The 21,617-nt window shown below is 47.4% G+C and overlaps 2 protein-coding genes across 2 annotated transcripts in view; both read left to right on the top strand.

The window, feature by feature from the left end:
* Positions 1-1,516: 1,516 nt before the first annotated feature.
* FAM53C (family with sequence similarity 53 member C) lies at positions 1,517-11,885 on the top strand. Its single transcript, XM_055302363.1, has 5 exons — positions 1,517-1,580; positions 4,474-4,703; positions 5,091-5,148; positions 7,023-7,807; positions 8,835-11,885. The coding sequence occupies exons 2-5, from the start codon at positions 4,626-4,628 to the stop codon at positions 9,090-9,092; spliced, it is 1,179 nt and encodes a 392-aa protein (XP_055158338.1). The 5' UTR covers positions 1,517-1,580; positions 4,474-4,625; the 3' UTR covers positions 9,093-11,885.
* Positions 11,886-14,919: 3,034 nt separating this feature from the next.
* Positions 14,920-21,617, top strand: part of KDM3B (lysine demethylase 3B) — a 70,061-nt gene continuing 63,363 nt past the window's right edge. Inside the window, 1 exon segment of the mRNA XM_055302063.1 lies at positions 14,920-15,176. Coding sequence (XP_055158038.1) covers positions 14,958-15,176 — 219 coding nt within the window. The 5' untranslated portion in view covers positions 14,920-14,957.

Below are 21,617 nucleotides of genomic sequence, written 5' to 3'. Positions count from 1 at the left end.
ACAACAGCAATTATTGGAAACTATGTCTCTCCACTTCATGGCCCCGTCCCCTCTTTTGCCAAGGAGAAATGTGCAAGGAAATGTGCAGTGCATCTTTCTTCCACCCCCATTTTCTTCATAAGTAGCTCACTCTGCCTCTACTCTTCTTTTTCAGTTTGCAGACTTGGTAGCTCCTGCCTACTCCTTTCCCTGGCTCTATGAGGAAGATCACCACTGGTTCTACTTTCTAGCTGATCACAGTTACCTACCTGTCCCAGATTTGAATGAGGCACAAAATATTTAGAGAAAGCATATGTCTTTCAAGGGATGTGTTGCTAAGTGTAACAGTAAAGATTACTTGCATTACTGCTACTTCCCAATGGATTAAAAAAAAAATCTAAAACTGCCCTACAAAGAGATCACAACACGAAGGCATTGTTTAAAACTTCTTTTCCCATTTCTGCCTGCTTTTCTAAACCTTCTTTGACAGCTGAGCCTCAAATTTACATAAGAGCCAGTAACCATTTAGCTGTTCCCCAACCTCCTCCCTACTAACGTCTACATTCAGTCTTCTCAAAAAAGACTTAAACTTTGGCTGAGGTGGGAGGTGGTGGTAGTGGTGGAAATTTAATAAAGGGTGGCATCCTCTTCCTGAAGAGGAAATACAAAGCTATCAACATCTTTTACCCAGCTGCCAGTTTCCTTCCTCCCTCCCTTTCTGTCTTAAGGAAAGTGGTCCAGCTGTAACCACCATACTCCCCCCTCCCCCGCCCACCCCCGCAAGCAACTGAACCGCCTATGATGTCATAATCACAACCCCATTACCTCATCCTGCTGGGGGGTGGGGGTGCGTAGAGGAAGGAGGAGGAGTGAGCAGCCCTGGGCCCTCTTCAGCTTTACAAAGTGTTTTGGGTGAGGGCTAATTACAGAATCAATTGGGAACGGCCCCGCAACCGTTACAAGTCCTGGGTTTATAAGGTTGGAGGGTATCCGGCAGCTGGAAGAGGGGCTCCCGGGACTCAGAGCAGGCCCTGATCGGCTCTTGGACTACATTTCCCAGAAGCCTTCACGCCGCGGGCCGGTCCTCTGCTGGCGGAAGGGGGATTCCTTCTGAGAGGTGCCCGTAGAGGGCGGGAGGAGAGAGCAGGTAAGAGGAACTCTGGCTATTTCTCTTGCGCGGCCCGAACCGGGTAGGGGGCTGTTCTAGGGCCAATGTTGGAATGGAGGGCGAGGAGAATCGCTTTGTTTACCTTCGTCCGACACGGTCTCCCCCGCGGGTTTGGAGATGTGCCGCCAACTGGGTCCGTCCACCTTCAGCAATATTTTGGAGGGGGTGACTCGATAGTGAAGAAGCCACTTCATCCCTAAATCAAAGAGCTTGGCTCATTCCCGACAGCACTTTCCAAAAAAGGTTTTGGGAGAGAAGCGACGCGGGGTTCGAGCCTCCCCGGGCGGTTCAGGGCGATTCTGCGAACCAGAGCGATTCCCCCACTCTCCTTCGGGGTCCGTTGGTTCGCGCCGGCGCCTTTTAAGGGCACCGTGGGGCGAACGGAGCGCTCAGAGCTGCTCCGGCCGCGGCCCAGGGAGCTGGAGGAGCCGCGGTAGGTGGCGAGGGCAGGTGGCGCTGGGGCCTCGGGGCGGGCACCTCGACTGTCCCTCCCTCCTTCCCTCTTTCCCTTCCCCCAGCCCGGCGGCGCGCGCGGCACGGCCTCTCTGGACGCCTCCGCGGGGAGAGCACGGGACCCGGTGGGGGAGGGGTTGGCGGAGTGCTAAGTCCCAGACCCTTTCCATCTCCTGCGTCCTGAGTTCGCCTCCCGCGGCCAGATGATGGAAGCTGATTGGGAAGAGGCGAAAGACAGCCCCCCCTGAGCGAGCCCTGGTGCCCCCCTAGGGGCTAGCGGACGCCCCATGCCCCACCCCGCGGGGACAGGCAGGGCAACCGAGGGAGAGGTTGAAGACTGGAGGGGGGCCTAGCCTTTTGCTTCTTCATCGGGGTGGGGGGAGGGGTGCTCCCCACTTGTCACCCCTATCCCCGCCAGAGCCATATGGAGGAAGAGCAGTCAGTTCCCCACTTACCTGTTCATGCACCTCCCTGCCTCCCTCATGTTTTTCTTTAGTGTCCCCCAGAGGTGTGGGGCTGGGACCTGGGGGGAGGGTCCCCAGGGGATTTGTGACTCTCCTCCCTCTTGGCTTGATTTGATCCTGGGTTCTCCAGGTTTCAGCACAACCTTAGCATCCCTGAAACCCCAACGTCAGGGGTTACTACCATCCAATAGTAGATGGGGTAGGGGTCCAGTCTTTATTTTAGGGGGCTGATGGTGGAGGGAAAGCCTGGATTGAGAGTTGGGCCTGGTGGGGTCGTAGGGAGGGCCTAGCGGCCTGCTGCTCTGTAAAGGGCTGAGCCCTGTGCCAGTTGTTAAGCTGAGAAGTTTTAACTTGTTTAGTGAACATTCAGGGCTGTCTCTGCCCCTCAGATACACAAAATGGAAGGGGGAAGGAAGGCGGCAAGAGAGGGTTTCTTACACTTTTTTCTATGCCTGCCTGAGAAAGAGGAGGCCCCTCGCGGAGCTGGTTTGCCTTCTTTTGTGTCCTGGTTTGATTCCTTATGGCTTCCGTTCTGTTCCCCCTCTCAGCCTGGCCTGTTTTAGAAAACTCAGGCTGAGAGTATCAGTTGCGTGGTGGTAGTTGCATTGTTCCAATTACCGCCGTGTGTGGCCACATCCCAACAATTAAAATGCAGAAAAACACAAAATCACTCTCTTCACTTGATCCCAGAGAGGACTGGGAGTTTGCTGTTTGGCCAAATGCCTCATGAAAAGCTTGAAAGACTTTGCTTCACTCCCTGCTCTTCATGGCTCGTGAGCCTGAGGCCTGGGATCTCTGGGGTAAAAGCCTGCAGTTAGGGTCCCTCTCTAGTTGATCTTTTGGGGGCAGAGTTAAGAAACCAAGAGCAATGTGATATAAGCTTTAGCTTTTCCCACAAGATCATAGGGGAAGCCGCTGAAGGGAGCTCTCAGGAAGCTAGAACTTCGTTGAGGGTGGTAATAATAATTATGCATGAAAATGATAGTTAACTGTAATGATGGTTGATTTCTCCCACAGCTTCCAAAAAACTGCAGATACATCAACACATAGTTCTTTGCTTTTCTTTACTTACTTCTCTCCAAGGTGGAATGGGGTAGAGATGATTCCCTCTTTTTGCAAAAGTAGAAAGTACTCTACCTCCAAGGTCACAGAAGAGCTGTTTGGGGCTTCCCTGGGTGTTCAGGTGAGGGAGGTTAGCATCCAGCCAAATAGATAAACCCAATTGTCCTCTTCAGATTAATGATATTATCACATGTGGCATTCTTAGGCTGTGTAGAGCAACGAACAGGAGAGTTTGAGAAACAGTCTATGTGGACTCCTGATTTGTGCAGGTTAGATGGTATGCTTTTTACACTTTGATATTTCATGTTATATTGTACCCACGATAGATTAAGACATTTTCTCTGCCCATTTTACATGTAGGTTAACTAAGGCCAAGAAAACTCCAGTGATTTCCCAGAACTGTCCCAGCAAATTAGCACAAGACGTAGATTTCTTGAATGTTTGTTATATCTACTGGAGAATGCTACATACACCTTCTGATGAGCTGTCTGCCTGCTGGTCATTTCTGGGAATAGGCGGAACCATATGGAAACACTAGGTTATCCTCCCCTCCTCCATTGAGCAAGGCCCCTCAGGCAATTGTGTGGGCTTGAAGCCTGTTCTATGATGGAATTAGTTTGCTTATACTGAACTTGACCATGGGAAGGAGCCTTGATTAATTGAATCCGTGGTCTTTGAGTAAGATCAGGCTAAAAACTTAGTTGAATGAAGTCATAGAGTTGGTGTTTTTAACATGTATAGAGTTGAAATGTAATTGGAAAAATCCTGGTACCATTTCTCTATCTTCTTAACCCTTTTAGAGAGAATATTAACAGTATCTGTTGGAAAACAATAATATATCAAACACTGAAGCTTAGGGAGAGCATAAAACCTTGTTTACTCTGATCTGAAGCAGAAAGTCATTCCTACAACCAGTTCTTGCTGTTCCCTGTTCCTTTTAATGTAGTTTAGGGAAATGGTTACCTCTCTGTTTCTGATTGGAAGATAAAGTATTGGGGGAATCAGGATGAAAGTAACCTTTTGGATATCCCTCTCCCACTTGAGCTGTTTTTTTAAGTGGTGCTGGTACTCTGGGTAGGCAAAGCCCAGCATGAACCAGGTTAGGGGTGGCAATTAGGTCTCAACTTGCTTGCTTACTCTAGTTCGTCTTACTGGTTAACTAAAGTGTCAAGTTCAGGATGTTTCCAAGGCTGTGTTTAGGCTTAGTAGGAAAGAGCTGTGATCAATTAATGATGTCTGCCAGAGGCCTGGCATAGGGATGCTGTGGTATGTGTGCCATGCATTTTCTACCTTTGGGCCAGGTACATCTCTAATATCACTTGGGGCTGGTCCCTCTGTAATTGGCAGACTCAGCAGGCATGACTGGAGAGGGAAGTCCCAATGGTGCTAGGATGGTGCTGCAGTGGCAGAAGACGGCCCACGAGTGAGGTCTGGAAGAACGACAGGGAAGACATCCATCATTTGCTCCAAAGTGTGCAAGTCAGATCCTGGGGAGAATCATGATAACCCTGATCACTGAGCAGCTACAGAAACAGACTCTGGATGAGCTGAAATGCACACGCTTCAGCATCAGTCTGGTAAAAGACCAGTCTTCCTGCTTCTCTACAACCCCCTCCCCCTTTTTTCTGAGGCTGTTTGTTGCTACTACTCTACCCATGTCCTGTGTCATATGAGTCATTGTACTTGTACTGGAAGAGCCCAGTAAAGGCTCAAACCCAGCCCAAAAGGAAGGGGGCAGGTACTTTTCCACTGGTAGAGAAGGGACACCAAAACTGGGGTGAAGGGTTTGAGATGTTGGGAGATGTGGATTATTTTACTCACTAACTTTGGGAAGACAAGGAGAAGAGATCACTAGGAGTTCCTCCCGTTCCTATAACCCATAGACTCCAGGGGTGAGCCGTGGAGGGCTTCCTGGAAATCTGTGTCCTGAGCCTGACTCATTATGGGTGTTATCTTTCCCTTAGCCCCTGCCTGATCATGCAGACCTCTCCGGCTGTGGGAACCCCTTCCAGCTTGTGTCTGGTAAGACATCTGTGTGTGTGCGTGTACATGTGTGTGCGCATATGTGCTCACGCGTGTACATACCTCCATCCTCATTTTTCTTGCGCTGGTTTCCAGTGGCGCTGGTTTCCAGTGACCCTGGCTAGCCAGCCTACCTCCACGGCTTTCTTGCTGGGGTCACCTGCTAAGGTTGACACTTGTCTCCATTTTACCACCCCAGCACGGGAGTTACTTGTTTAGTTGGCTCTTACTCAAGCCTTGATAGGACTTTTATAATCTGATTTTATTTATTTGTTTATATATTTTTGTCTCCTCCCATAATCTGATTTTTTAAAAAAATAAGTAGTACGTTCATGTAGTTCAAAATTTTTGAAATTAAAAAAAAATTTTTTTTGAAATAATAAAAAGTTTATAGTGAGAAAAGTTTCCTTTCTCCATCCATCTCCCACCACCTCCCTAAAAGCAGCTCTTGTTATTACTTTGTCTATCCAGCTAGAGTTTTTTAATAGAAATAGAAGCAAACATAGTGTGTTTTTTTTTATTTCTGTAAAAGGTTGCATACTATATATATTATTTGTGCTTTTTTTTTTAACTTAACTATAATAGAGCTAGAAGATCTCTGCATGTCAGTGTGTTAATTTCAGTATTTCTTTGTGGGTGGCCAGACACAAAGGAACATGGATAGTCTGAAGGTCTCCCAATCACAGGTTCTACCGTCAAAGGCCTTCCCTACCCTGTTTACACTCTTGAGGAATAAAAATGATCTTTTACATGCTTGATTACCTCTTACTCCTTGACAGCCCTAACTCCTATTTTGGAAGGGGAGAGACCAAGGAAGAAGAGCATGGGCCTGCTTTCCCAACTTGAGGGGTTAGTGGGTAGGGGAGCAGAGTAGGGTTAGGTGGAGATAGGAAAGAGCAGGGCACACATGCATTTGCTTCTCTGAATTCATCTACCTTTGAGAGGGAGTGACAAGCAGTATAGGACACTTTTGAATTTCAGCTGGCTTCTCAGAATGAAGGCAGTATCATCTAGTGGTGAAGAGCCTTACCCTTAGCATCAGACAAACCTGAGTTTGAATCTTCCTTTGGCCATTTCATTCCTTTTTTTCTTTTCTTTTTCTTTTTTTTTTTTTAAGATTTTATTTATTCATGAGAGACACACAGAGGCAGAGACACAGGCAGAGGAGAAGCGGACTCCATGCAGGGAGCCCGATGTGGGACTCAATCCAGGACCCCAGGATCACGATCTGAGCCGAAGGCAAACGTTCAACCACTGAGCCATCTACGTGCCCTGGTCATTTCATTTCTATATGACTTTGGATAAGTTACTGGACCTCTGTCATCTGTGAAATGAGGATAATAGTACCTACCTTATGAGTTTTTGAGGAACATCACATAAAGTGTTCATTATGTTGTGGGGCACATAGTGAGCCCTTAAAAATAGCTAGCTATGGGGAATCCCTGGGTGGCTCAGTGGTTTAGTTTGGCCCAGGGCGTGATCCTGGAGTCCTGGGATCGAGTCCCACATCAGGCTCCCTGCATGGAGCCTGCTTCTCCCTCTGCCTGTGTTTCTGCCTCTCTCTCTCCTCTGTGTCTGTGTCTTTCATGAATAAATAAATAAAATCTTAAAAAAAAATAGCTATGAATCTTTAAAAAAAAAAAAAGGGGGATGCCTGGGTGGCTCAGCGGTTGAGCATCTGCCTTCGGCTCAGGTTGTGATACCGGGGTCCCGGGATCAAGTCCAGCATCAGACTTCCCACAGGGAGCCTGCTTCTCCCTCTGCCTGTGTCTCTGCCTCTCTATCTCTCTGTGTTTGTCATGAATAAATAAATGAAATCTTAAAAAAAAAAAATGCTATCATTAATACTGTTTTTTACTATGAATGCTTTCCAGAAGGTGCTTCCTGGAGGGGCCTGCCCCACTGTTCCTGTGCCGAGTTCCAGGACAGCCTCAACCTCAGCTACCACCCCTCAGGCTTGAGCCTGCACCTCAGACCACCCAGCCCAGGAAGTTCCCCACAGGAGCAGCCCCTCTCCCAAGTCCTAAGCCCTGAGCCCCCAGACCCAGAGAAGCTTCCTGTGCCCCCTGCCCCTCCATCCAAGAGGCACTGCCGCTCACTCTCAGTGCCCGTGGACCTGTCTCGCTGGCAGCCGGTGTGGCGGCCCGCCCCCTCCAAGCTGTGGACTCCCATCAAGCACCGGGGCAGTGGTGGAGGGGGTGGGCCGCAGGTGCCTCACCAGAGCCCCCCAAAGCGGGTCTCCAGCCTCAGGTTCCTCCAAGCTCCCAGTGCCTCTTCTCAATGTGCCCCAGCCCACAGACCCTACAGTCCCCCTTTCTTCAGCCTGGCCCTGGCCCAAGATTCCTCTCGACCCTGTGCCACCTCCCCCCAAAGTGGCTCCTGGGAGAGTGATGCTGAGTCCCTATCACCTTGCCCACCCCAGCGCCGCTTCTCCCTGTCACCCAGCCTGGGCCCTCAGGCAAGCCGCTTCTTGCCCTCTGCCCGGAGCTCCCCTGCATCCTCCCCAGAGCTGCCCTGGCGACCTCGAGGCCTCCGCAATCTTCCCCGAAGCCGCTCACAGCCCTGTGATCTGGATGCCCGCAAAGCTGGAGTCAAGCGGCGCCATGAGGAGGACCCCCGGCGGCTGCGGCCTTCTTTGGACTTTGACAAGATGAATCAGGTGGGACCAGCAGAACTAGGGAAGCTTGGTTGGGAGGAGGGAGACTTCCATTTTCACTGAGAGCCATCCTCGAGCTCCATGTACAACTGGCAGGTTCCTTTCTAATTTAAAAAAAATTTTTAAGTTTGAATAGGCAACACAGGGCTTGAACTCAGGACCCTAAGGTCAAGACCTGAGCTCAGATCAAGAGTTGAACGTTAACTGACTGAGCTTTCACCAGGGTGATTTACTGTCCTAGTTGCCCAGGACTATACCCAATTTAGTACTCAAGGTCTCATGTCCTGTGTCACTCCTTGGGCCTGGGGGTTCTAAAGAAATTGAGATGAGACCCATGTTAAATCTTCCAACAGGGATTCCCAATTGTTCCGCTAAGGGCAATTTCCTTCCACTCTGAGGATGCATAAGCAATACAAGTCCCATCATCAGTGCCCTGCCCCTCCTTGACCTCAGGGCTCGTTTGCCATTTGCCCTTCACAGCTTCCCCTGGGTCTGTGAGGGCTTCGCAGAATGGGTTGCTGCATCATTCATGTACAGCAAACACGTTTTGACTTCCCAGTGTGAATACGGCTCTTGTATGCACTTGCCGATTCTTCATATTCTTCCTTCTAGTCTCCTGGGTCACAAACCTCTTTTGAGAATCTACCTGCTTATTCATCGTGTCATTCCTCCAACGAGTCAGCAAATGTTACTGAATACCTGCCATGTACCAGGTTGTGACTAGGCACTCACAGTATTGTAGAACATCCAGAAAATATTCTGCCCACATGAAGCTTATAAATGAGATCCTAATCTTGAATGTGATAGAAACTATGAGCTATTTCCTCAAAGATTTTGGAAAAATTAAAAATTTTCCAAATGTTTTCTGGGAGTTCACATACTTCACCCTTAAGCCTACAACTCCTGCCTGCGAGGGTAACCAGGAAGGACACTTGGAAATCCAGCTTGGGCCAGGGTTCTGTGGAAGTTGGTATCTTTTTTTTTTTTTTTTTTTTTTTTTGCATTCTTAACTTTGTTGTTTGTTTGACAGAAACCATACTCAGGAGGTCTCTGTCTCCAAGAAGCAGCCCGGGAAGGCAGCAGCATCTCTCCACCGTGGTTCATGGCCTGTAGCCCCCCGCACCTCTCTGCTTCCTGCAGCCCCGTTGGGGGTTCCTCCCAGGTGCTGAGTGAAAGCGAAGAGGAGGAGGAGGGGGCCGTGCGGTGGGGGCGGCAGGCACTGAGCAAGCGGACACTGTGCCAGCAGGACTTTGGGGACCTGGACTTGAATCTAATTGAGGAGAACTAAAACTGAGAGGCTACTTCCTGGGGCCACACAGACTGACTCTCTCTGGCTACTAACAAGTGTCGAGGCCCCAAGGCCAGGGGCCCAGCCTGGGAATGGGGGTGAGTGGAGGGCTCCGACTCAGGGCAGCCGGAAATCTTCTTGCTCCAGGAAGCTCGACCATGCCAAGAGACTGGCCGGGACAAGATTAACGGAGCTGGTGGCGGGAGGGACAGCCCCAGAGCAGACCCTTCCCATGGCGGCCCTGAGTGTGAGTATCCCTGCCACCGAGAAAGCAGTGGGCAGGGAAGGAAGGGGTCTGCTGACCCCAGCTCGGGGAATTTCACTAGCCCCTTTGCTTCAAAGGGCACTTGTGTCTTAGAGTTTGGCCAGGGTGGGGGGTTCATTCAGCCTCCTCGGAGAAATTGTGTGAGAGTGTGTGCGTGCATGGGAGTATACTTGGGGAAAGGTGTGTTTGCGTAGCCTTAGGGAAGGAAGGCAGTTGCTCCTTAACAGCAGAGCATCATGATACCCCCAGGATCTTGAATTTTCACAGGACAGCAGGCTTACTCAAGGAGTCAAGAGGATAGCACCAAGTTTTTCTTTTTTTCTAAGTAGCTCTGGAACCAGGCTTATAATCCATAAGCACCACTGGCTCTGCAGAGGATTCTCTTTTGGGGTATGGCAGGGTCTTTAAGAGCTGTGACCTCAGCTAATGGTCTTTTTCTTAGGCCCATCCCCTCCCCTAGACAGATCTACTATTAGGATTGGAGAAGGCTCTTTACATTGATTCTGAGCTGGCCTTTTTTCCTCATCAGATTGCCTAGGCTGTATACAGCCTTTGTCTCTTAAGTAGATGTAAGTGCATGTCAGCAACTGAGGCAGAGTTAGAGGGGTCCATCTTTCTCTTTCCCTCTCTATTGATGGGATGTTTTCCCCCTTACTGAATTTCAAAGGTCAAGAACATGGAGGGGAGGCTCTGTATTGGTCCTTATCATTTGAGGCCCACCTGCAGCAGAATTGGCAGTCAAGTTGACTTACTTTGTCAAGTAAGCATGGGTAAGCTCATCCCAGCACTGCCCTTTGGAAGCAGACTGTAGGAAACCTGTTGTTAGAAGATCCAGGTCTAACCTTTTTTCTGACTTGCTTGAGAAAGAGGAAGAGGATGTCAGCTTTTACCAGTTTGCTTGTCTTCCATTCCTGCCAGGAAATGTTTATTTGCCTCTAATTGGACCTGAGAGACATCAGGGAGGTTGGGGCTCAGTGAGGGTTGGCTGAGGATGTGTAAAGCAAAGGCTACGAGAAGCAGCTGGGAGTTTGTTGTTGTTGTTGGGTTGAATTTCCTTTTTTTTTTTTTTTTTTTTTTTTTTGTTTCTCACCCGTAACTTGAGCCGGGGCAGCAGGTCCCGGTGGCTGCAATGATGGGTTTAACGGCTGCCGGACCCTTGGTACTGATGTGGCTGCCAAGTAGCTTGTGAGGCTTTGTCCAGCTTTGGTTAGACCATGCACAACTGAATTGGACCTGCCCTTCCTGTTTATTGGAGGAAGGGCATTCTCATCGATCTCCAGGGTGTCTTAGGATCCAGTTCCTCATGTTTGGGAAGAAGACCAAAGTCCACATGTTTTCTTCCTCCTGGAATTGAACCTGTCATTATCTTGGTTTCCCACATGTCAGATAGGAGTGTCACCAAGCCTGCAGTCTCCTCACTTCCACTCCAGAGGAGGTGGCCATTTCTTCTTGAGCCTCTGGCTCTAGAGGTTCTACCCTTCCGGGGCTTTCCTCCTCTGCTTGTTACCATGTATTACCAGTGAGCTCCCAGGTCTGTAGAGGCCTGAGAGAGGCTCTCTGGAGAATCCAGGGAATCTGTGAGCCCAGGAGGTGCCCATCCTTGGTTTCATCCCTCCCTTGGCTCTTCTCCTTCTTTAGGCCATAATTTCCCTGATGCCAGCTTCTTTTTCTCCTGGGGCATCTTTATCCCTGGGCTCTCTGCTGCATATTGGCCATGCCAGCTTCCAGTAGGCCACTGGCAAGGCCAGTGCGGTCTCTGCAAGCTCCAAGCTGAAGAAGTAAGGGCAGTAATTCTGCCTCTACTCTGGCTTCCCCAAAGCCCTAGGGGTGCGATCCTTAGGGGAGAGGGTCTACAGATAGTCTATTTGAATTCTATCACTGTAAGATCTGGAAAGTTAAGTTAGTTGAAACTGTCATCTTGCTTCCCAATCTAAGCGCCCATGACCCTGGGACAGGCCTTTTTAAGAAGTGGTTCATTTTGCTTTACACAGTGGATCTGTTCCAACAGTTCTGTGTAAGCCAAATGCTATTTTGCGATGCATTTGGACTGCTGACCATTTAAAAGCAGCCTGTGTGATTGCTTCTTTTGTAAAGCAAGCAACCTCCCTCTACTTTAGCTGTTTTAACTATTTGGATTTTCACCTATTGGGCTTACCCAGAGTGGAGCACACCTTTACAGGGCTGTGGTTGACGCTGGGTAGACATCTGCATCTGTGTTGTGTGTGTGGTGTGGCTGACCAGTAGGTGAGTATTCCTGCGTGTGTGAGTGAAGCCACTCCCAGGCTGGTGCTCTCCTCCTGTGCCCGGTGACTGCCCAGTGGCAGCTCCAGCTGCCCTTCACTCCCACCTGCTGCCAAAGTCCCTGTGCTAATGGGATTACAAATACAAAAAGTGGAAAAAAAATTTTTCGTAAACTTTGTTTTATATTAAAAAAAAATCCATAAGTCTGTGTGTGTTAAACATGAGGTCCTGCCTCTGTGGCTGTGTTTGAAAAAATAAAGTTTTATTAGAATAATTCATTTTCCCAAGCAATCTTGTGTACTACAGTGTCTTCTTCCCTTCTTCACAAAGAAAGGCAAGGAGTAAGCAGGGAGAAGGCCATCTAACTCTAACAGCTCTTTCCTCTAGTGCATGGCTGGGCCTTCACCCCTTCCAGGGCAGTGTCTTGGTCCCTAGGCCCTTTGAAGCCACTGCAGTCATATCCTGTGGCCCAGGCTTGTGTTAAGGCCTTGGTTATTTCTGGCAGTCTGATTTGGTCTTTATTTCCCTGGTACCTATCTCCTCTTCCCTCTGGTCATTCTTCCAGCAAGTTGAAGTCAAGTATTTATACATTCTAGCTCCCTGGGAAGTGTTTCATGGTCCAGTTAGGAACTTGTCTAGATTGGTCTGTGGGCTTTAGGAAGTGGGGGAAAGCAGGCTGAGAGACTTGACCGGGAATCTTTCTTTTTTTAAAAGTTTTCACATCTTATACCCTGGAGAGATGGAGATTTAGTCATCAGAATTCAGATTCCAAAGACCTCGGCAATTTCTCCATTCTAAAAATACTGCTTTTGGAAAATTATCCTAACAGCAGAGCTCTTTTGCCCTAGAAGTTGGTATTTTCCATAATGCTTCAATTTGGGATGTTTGTGTTCAGGGAAGCTGTGTGGTTCACTCTCGTTAGACATTGCTATTCCACCCTTTTTCCTATGTTCCCATTCTTCCAGTTTGTGTGGGTGAAACTGATTTGCTTAGAGATCCAGGCGGGAGCCTCTGTCCCGAAGGCATAGCCTTTCTTTACCAGTTGGGGTGCTGACTTGCCAGGCACAAGAAGAGTCAAGTTGCTTAGCCTCCTTCCCAGTTTCCTGCTTGAAATTTGTGGCATTCATCGTTGAATAGCCATGAAATGTGCAGGAGGACAGGATTGGCTTGATAACCTGGAGCAGGAACCTTTAGAGGATGAAAATACACTCCAGAAAGAGTGGGGGTTGCCACCTGCCCCCAAACAAAGGAAGGGCTTTGAGGAGGGTGGGGCTTTGGCATGTGGTTAAAGAGGGCTCAGTGTTAGGAGTCTTTTCTTTCTTTAAAACTTGTTTTATTTCACCTACTGTTTGAGCAGGCATAAAGTTTAAACCATCTAAAATGACTTTCCTTTTTTTCCTTTATGTTCATTTTGTTGCTGTTGTTAGATTTTTACTGTTCATTTTCTGTGAGGCAAAGTGAGATTTCATCTTCTGTTCCTCAAGTTCTGGTAGGATAGGAAAGAATGTAAACTCCATGAGGAGTTGCGTCCCCAGCATGTTGAAAAGTTCCTGGCACATGAAAAGTGCCTATCCTATTTGTTGAATGAATTTCTCATCTTTGCCTTTCTGTCCCTGAACTTAGGCACATTTCTGTCTCTGGCGCTGATAAGTAAGCTTTAGAACACTGGGGCAGTAATTAGAGCTCCATACAGGAGAAAATCCCAACAGTGAATTTTGGTAGAAAACCTGCAAGGCAGCCAGGTCTTAAGAATTCACCCTTGAAAAAAAAAAAAAAAAAAGAATTCACCCTTGTCCTCCTTTTACCGACTATTGTTTGTGGGCCATGTGCTTTAAGGGATGTCTCTTGGCCCAGGAAAGCATTGGGATTTAGGCCTGTTTGGCTTATAGATGGACGGATGTTCCAAGGCATAGGGAGAGAAGAGAATCCAAGGAAATGTTTCCTTAGTGTTCAAGAGGGTTCTAGAATGACTTCCCTAGAGGTTTCCTACTTTTTCTAAAGTCAGCAGCTGCTGCCTGCTCCCCCTTGAAACTCCTGACCTTTGCTACAAGAAAAATAGGTCAAGGGTAAAGAAAAGGTATGGGCAGGAGATACCCATGTAGACACGTAAGTCTTCTAGAAAGAACCAGCTGCTGCTCTGTCTGTAGGGGAGGTCATTGAAAGAAATGGTCACTTTTAGGACAACAATCAGGGATTATTTCTAGACCCTTTGTCTTTCTGGTTTGTACTACTTCCATATATACTCATTCTGCATCCATAAGACCCTGCAGCCTGTGGTAGTCTCTGATACCACCAATGTTCATGATTGAGGTTTCCCAGTACCTGGTGTGCAAGACCATCTAGGCCAAAATTTCGGTATCTCCCCTTCTCTACAGCCCGTTTTCTATCAGGAGTTATCAATCTCCCACACCTGTATTACAGACTGGAGAGGTGGGGCTTTCTCTGCCCCCACTCCCACTACTTCCATGGTAAGATGAAGTGCTGTTGAACCAGAGAAGATAATTTTGCTGGTCTCTTTACAATTCCCCTCAAAGTTTAACTGAGAAACACCCGTACTTAGTAACATTGGTCAACTTGGAAAGGCAAGAAGTTCTATGGGTTTAAGTCCAAATACCAGGATGTTGAAGCACATGGGCCTTCACCCAGTGAAAAGGATGGTATTATAACATCCATTGGATGCAGCACATTGGTCAGTTGGTCAATTGGAAAGGAACCTATGAAATACTGGTGGTATAGAATAGGATGGTACTACGTTACGGGCTAGTGAGAAGAAAGATGGACCAAGGGGGGATGGGTTTTCTAAAAGGAATGGTACGGCATATTTTCAGGATGGGAAATCAATAGGTATCGGGGCGCTGTTTGGCTCAAACACCAACTCTCGGTACCTTGCCCCTCAGGCCCCCCACCCCCACCCCAGTAAAAGTCTTTGGTGTCCGAGGCGGGTAAGCTGAAGCTTCTTCACATAGGGCACCCCCAGGGCGCGGCTCGGGCCAGGGATGGTGCCATGAAGACTGAAGGAGCCGCCCACTTCCCCACCCCGGCCTAGGCTGCAATTCCCCTCCCTGCCGCAGGGGGCACTGCAGGCCCCGGGGAGGTTGGGGCGGAGCGCCGCGAGGGGCCCGGAGCTGCCGGCCGGCTCCGGAGCGCGGGGGGCGCTGTGCGGGGCCCGGGCTGCGGCTCCGCTCCCGGCCACGGGGGGCGCTGCGCGGCGCCGGTGGTTGGTGGTGGCTGTTGGGGGGGGTGGGGGGGAGCCGCGGCCGCGGGTGGTGCGGAGGGAGGCCTTGCGGGCGGATCGGGCGCTCAGCAGCAGAGGTGGTGGGAGGCGGCGGGCGGGAGCGCGGGTCTGGCCGGCCCTGGCGATGGCGGACGCGGCGGCCTCCCCGGTGGGCAAGCGGCTGCTGCTTCTGTTCGCGGATACCGCGGCCTCGGCCTCGGCCTCGGTCCCCGCGGCGGCGGCGGCGGCGGCGGCGGCGGCGGCGGCGGCGGCGGGCGGAGATCCGGGGCCTGCGCTGCGCACTCGGGCCTGGCGGGCCGGCACGGTGCGGGCCATGAGCGGGGCGGTGCCCCAGGACCTGGCGGTGAGTGGCGGCCGAGGCGGGCACTTGAGGCCGGGGCTGCGGGGCCTGCGGGCGGCCTCCCCGGGGGCCTTTGTGAGGGGGCGGTGGGGTGGGGGTGACCCAGTTCCGCGCCCCCAGGTCTCCCTAGCGCCCCCCACCGGCTTCTCCGCACCCCGAGCTCTGGCCGGCATGGCTTCCGCGTCGGGGTGCGCGCCCCGGTTTCCCCCGGGGGGCGGCCAGGGCGCCGGGAGCTGCTGCCTCCGCCGGGAGGCCCCGCCTCCGGAGCGACCCCTTTCTCCGCGCTACCCCCTCCCGCCCCCCGCCGAGCACGCCTGGGGCGCGGGCTCCCGCACCCTGGGCTCCGGGGCCCCTCAGAGTTGGGCTGGTGCCGTCGCTGCCTCCCGAAAGACGCGGACCTGTAGTCCCAGCCTCCCTGGGAACCTGCGCCCTGTTCGCTCCTCCCGGAGCCCCGAGTGGGGCGGGAATGTGGGCAATTGTGGGAAGCACGGAGGCTGCAGTCGGAGCGGCTCTGGGCTTTTTTATCTGGCAGTTACTTCCTCCTTGTCTGAGCCTGACTCGGCCTGGCGGTCTCCAGAAAGGCCACCTCTCGGGACGCTCTCGGGGCTCCTTTCTCTTTGAGCTTCTGGGTGACAGGGGCTGCAGTTGTGGCTGTTGTCGATAAGTTTGAGATGCGTCTTAGCAGCCGAATGGGGCTGCTAGGTGGTGTGCTTTTTTTCTTTTTCTTTTTTTTTTTTTTTTTTTTTTGCTTCCAGCTCGGCTACTCCCTCAGCCCTGGGAGAGGTTTTGTTTTGAAACTTTGTGTTGGAGCTCGGCGATTTGAATGCTTGCCTTGGTGCATTTTGTGATTAAAGTTGTTCGTAAAATAGAACTTAACTAGTTTTTGGTGTCGGGTTGTGTTATTTTTGTTAATGTGGCCGCAGAATACTGTCTTTGAGCTTTGGCCAGCCTCTCCTAGTTCCTCATTCTCCTAGCGGCCCTGGCTTCTCTGTTTAAGATAAGACCGAAAATAGGGAGATTCCTTTGGAATGTAATCATCAGCAGGCAGAAGGTAAATTTTCGTGATGAACTTGCTCCTGCAGATGTGTTATTTGCTATTTTTGCAATTGGAATGATTTTCTGAGATTTGGTACTAATATTGTAGGTTTCTGATCATTTTTCTACCTATTGATTAGTGGTGTTAGGCTTCTCCCCCTCCCCCTTAAACGCAAGCTTTATAGGTTTTTTGGCTTGCGGCTGGCGTAGTCTTTGCCTTGGCTACTTGAGTTCACATTTTTTTTATCTTTCTCCATGCTAAATAAGAAAAGGCTGCTTGGCCATTTAGAGGCTTCAGTGGGGCGAATTTGTAAAAAGATGCCACGAATATAAGGGGATGAGGACAATGATTAAGGAGGGGATTTGGATTTAAATTCCTCCTTTCTTTAAAAGACTGCTTTCTAGGTTGGGTTGGGGGAGAAGCGTCTTGTCTCAGATCCAAAAATTTACCCCTGTTAAATGCAAATCATAATGAAGATCCACTGTTACACGTATACTTGGACTTAGGCCTAGCCTGCCCTAGCTTTTCAGTTGAAATCTTATATTCTAATTCTAGTTGTTTCCTCCATCAGATGAATTGCTAATGAGCGCTGCACCTGAAATGGCTACCCATTCACTTTGTTGTTTGCTGGGCTCCCTAAGGGCAGAGGTTTTTGAAGCTTACTATAATCCTGGACACCTACTAAGCTACATACTGAATCATTTTACCACAGGGCTCATTGAATTGGTTTCTCAAACCAAGTGAAAAAAGTTGCCGTGATACTTGGAAGTTAAAGCAAAGTGAACATTAGATCTGTGTTGAGATCCTGCATGGAGCTGTATACATACAGAAGCAAAGGCAGATTAGGGTTTTAAGAATAAACAGGCTTGTCCTGTGTGTATATCAAGGTACGTGGATGAGAAAACAACCATAACAAAACTCAGAACTTTTAGAATTTTTCACCAGTTTGCAAAATTGCTCAAGAATTGCAGTTGCTGTGTAGAGGTTCTGTTAATGACAATGACTAATCTAGGATGAGAACTGGCCATTTGTTTTTCCTTTTCATTAAAGAGATTTTCTTTGGACCCTAGACATGTGGGCCTTACCAATTTGCACCACACACCGTAGTAAACACAACCGTCTTCCAATCAAAAGTGTTCTTCCTGTACTCAAGGGTGGAGTTTTCAAGCAGCTGGCCTGTGATTGGGCAGATTTTCATTCAGTTAGTTTAAGATGTTTTCAGGCATGCTTGGTTTTGAGTAATGCATAGCAGGGCGCCCCCTGTTAAGGTTGAGTAATTGAGGGTTGGATGAATGAGTTTTTGAAGTGATTGAAAACACTTTTCAGTTTTAGGCTCCATTAATACCCTCTTTCTAAATACTTTTTGATCCTGAAATCTTTCAAAATGTAGCCCTGCTCCATTTAGTGAACCCTTTTCTGGAAAACAATACCAAAGCCATGTATTTCCTTAAGATGAAATACGAAAAAAGAAAAGTCAGGATCCTGTTGATTGGGAGTTTGGGTTGATAACGGTTTGATAGTGGGCATCTTCATCAAACCTATGCTGACAGATAACTGCTGAGATTTTTAGACGTAATAGGAAAAACCTCTCCCCCCTCCCCCACGCTGTGGAATAGTAGCTTAATTTGTATTTCAAAATAGGCCTGTTTAAAAAGGAAACAGTCTTGCTGCAATATTAGTTTAATGGATTTTTATGCTTTCATTTCAGACTCGTAAGACTGTCCTCTTTGTGTTCTGAATCATTATTGGTCCATATGAGTTGCAGAGACCTTGGGACCTTCATATATGTAGGTGTGGTAGATAAAACAAACAGACCAAAAAAAACATGGGTTTTCCTTCCTTTTTTTGGTTAAAAAGCAAAACTATTTTGTGAAATGTCAAATAACCAAAAGTATATACAGAAAAAGGCAACAATCTTTCTTTCACAGGCTTCCAGTTGAAAAAGGAGGCTTTGCTTATCTTTCTTAATACTAGTACAAAAAATATAAAAACATCCATATACAAAGAGTTGCTTTTTTTTTTTTTTTTTTTTTTTTTTTTTAGCAAATGGTATCACATTGCACAATATCTGCATCCTGTTTCCCCCAGCCTCTTTTTTTAAGTAAGGACTTTTTTTTTTTTTTTTAAGTAATTTCTATACCCAATGTGGGGCTCAAACTTAAGACCCCGAGATCAAGAGTTGCAGGCTTTACTGACTGAGAAAGCCAGGTACCCCTCTAGTTCCATTTAACGTTATACAATGGGCATCAATACCTATAGATCTTACTCATCCTTTGAAGTGACTACATTATATTTCATAGAATGGATGATGTACCATCATTTGTTCAATCATTCCTCCTTAGGCTGGACATTCAAGTTATTGGAAAAAAAATTTGGCACTACAAATAATGCTGTGGTCAGTAAACTTGTGCATATATCTTGTGTAATTATGGTTTTATTTCTATAGTTTAGACATCCAGAAGTGGGTTAGGAGTTACAGGAGTATATACATCTTTTATTTTTTTAGGTAATGCCAGGTTGTTTTCCAATAAGATGATAGAATTTCATACTCCCACCAGCAATGCTGGTTTCCCTTCACCTTTGCCATCATTGGTGTCATCAGTCTTTGTCATTTTTGGCAATCTGATGGATGAAAAATAATATATCATTTTCATGACTCCTAGTCTTTTTGTCAATTTGCTGTTTATATTTTTTAATGAGTTAACTGCCTATCTTGCTCATTTGAAAAAAATGGTTGTGGTCTTATCGCTTTGTATAAGTTCTATGCATTTTCAGTATATGACCCCCTTTACTTCACAAGTGTATTGCATTTATTTTCTCTCCTTTGTCTTTTGAATTTATAAGTTGTTTATAGAGTAAAACAAAATGTTGATATCATCAGATCTCTTGGACTTTTTTTTAATGGCTTCCGGGTTACTTGCTTGGGGATAGCTCCCCCATCTTGAGCCTGTAAAAAGGTTGTTCAGTTTTTCTTTGTTTTTACCTTTAGATCTTTGATCCACCTGAAATATTTTTGTAAATGGCATGTGAGATGGGGGGTCTAACTTGCCAATTATGGCAGGACCAATTTTATTCAGTAAACTGCCCTTTTCTTGCTGTTTCTTAGAATTAAATGATGCTTTTAGTAGCATTGATTTGTTTTGAATGTGTATCGTAGCTATCACAGCTATCTAGAACTTGGAAGAGGAGTGAAAGCATATCTGCCTTATTTTTTTATCCCTTAATCTTGCATCTCTATCTGGTGAAAAGGTACACTGTAAAGTACTCCTTTCCTTTGATTCCAGATAATGTAATAATTGTAGCAGTGTCCAGGCTAGTACCATGATTCTTCTATCTGGGAGTCTTCCAAGAAGAATGAAAGCATATCTGTATCTGCCTTACTTTTTAACGTCCTCCTCCAACCTTTCCTCCTTGTCTCAGGTTAGGTGGACTTTAAAATACCTCTCTACTTTGTTTCTAGGTAATGTAATGATTATAATCAGGTCCAGGACAGGACCATTTTTCCAGTGCACAATCTCACACAAACCTAAAACTTCAGCCCTAATTGAAATGGGAGTTATGGATTTTAATGATTATCCTTAAGTGTCCTTTTCTTATAATTCCACAAGTTCAATAAAGATCTGCATGATACATGATAAGTTCTTTATTAAAGTAAGTAGAATATGGTTTTGTGGGTCACTGTATGGTGTAGAGAACTTTAAATGAAAGTGAGACTGTAGGGATCCCTGGGTGGCGCAGCGGTTTAGCGCCTGCCTTTGGCCCAGGGCGCGATCCTGGAGACCCGGGATCGAATCCCACATCGGGCTCCCGGTGCATGGAGCCTGCTTCTCCCTCTGCCTGTGTCTCTGCCTCTCTCTCTCTCTCTCTCTCTGTGACTGTCATAAATAAAAAAGAAAGAAAGTGAGACTGTACAAATGAATATATAATGTTTAAGTGTGAGCCCTTCTAACTGCACTTTTCAACTTAATACTCTTTGAGCAGGAGGTCTGTTTTTGAGACATTGAGCCATCTTTAAGTTTTCCCGGCACTTAGATGTTCATTGTTTTAAAAGTTCGTCTTGTGTGGATGTGTGTAATTGTTAACAGTTGTCTCTTACTTTGTGTTTGCATTCTGCTTGTTCATTTTTTAAAATTTATTATTATTTTTTTTTTAGAGAAAGAGGGACAGAGGGAGAGAGACAATCTTTTTTTTTTTTTTTTAAGATATTATTTATTTATTCATGAGAGACACAGAGAGAGAGGCAGAGACACAGGCAGAGGGAGCAGGCTCCAGGAAGGGAACCCGATGTGGGACTGGATCCTGGATCTCCAGGATCACACCCTGGGCTGAAGGCGGCGCTAAATGCTGAGCCACCGGGGCTGCCCTCTTTTTTTTTTTTTTTTTTAAGTTTGTCTTATATGTGTATAATCGTTAAATTGTTAATTGTCTCTTACTTTGTGTTTGCATTATTTTAGAGCTGTGCAGTATATCCATCAGTGATCACATACTCTGGTCATTTTGTCCATCCAGCATCCTCTTCCTTTACAACACAATCAGATCTTTTAATTACCTATTTGTTTCTAAGAGTTGCTTCACTAATTCCCCACCTGCCGTGGGCTCATTGCCTCCTTCAGTGCTCACTTGTGCAGTTCTTATTTCCAACTTGTTATGGTTGATTCAGTTCTCCACTTTGCTTCCCCTAAGTGGTGGGTAAGTAATGTGGCCTTTTCTGTTGTTAGTGATTTTCTCAACAGCTGGAGTTGATTCCTGTAGGCTTTGCTTCCACAAGGCCTGGGGGACACAACACCTGTTGCTGCTTCTCAGTTTTCCACTGCCTTTGACAGGTTGGTGGTTTTTAAGCCCTCCCTACACCACTAACCCAGCTGCCAGAGTGTCTTTTACCCTTGTACTGTAGATGGGTAAGACTTGCCTGATGGTTCAGTGGTGACTCATATAGTATGACCTCTCTCCATTTAGGAAGGGCAAAAACTCCATTTTTGTGTGTGTGTACAGGGGTAATCAGGCTCTAGGGAACTGATTCTCACTAACCAGACTCTCTGGAGACTGATTTGTAAATCTGCATATAAGGTTATTAATTTACAATGGGAGATATACCTATCCAGAGATATGCACAGAGCCCCCTCCTGGTCTACTCTAGAGACCAAATTACAGGTAAGAAGGATCCTTGGTGTGCAAAGAATTGTATGAGGGAAATTGAGTGTTACCAAAAGGATATTTATAGCAGACAACCCTGATTCAGTGATCTTCCACTTACTTAATACTTTCTGGCTTTCCCTTTGCTTTTAATGTTCACCATCGAAGTCCTATGAGGAGATGAGAAAGCCTGTCCATTCTAGGTTCTACCACCTATAAAGCCCAGCATGTTTTTATTTTTTTCTTTGCTCCTTTAGTACTTTGTTATATACCTC

This window comes from Nyctereutes procyonoides, unplaced genomic scaffold (genome assembly GCF_905146905.1).
Source record: "Nyctereutes procyonoides isolate TBG_1078 unplaced genomic scaffold, NYPRO_anot_genome, whole genome shotgun sequence".
In the NCBI taxonomy this organism is placed as follows: Eukaryota; Metazoa; Chordata; class Mammalia; order Carnivora; family Canidae; genus Nyctereutes; species Nyctereutes procyonoides.
The sequence above is the reverse complement of the archived record's forward strand: the minus strand, read 5'-3'. Positions and strand labels throughout refer to the sequence as shown.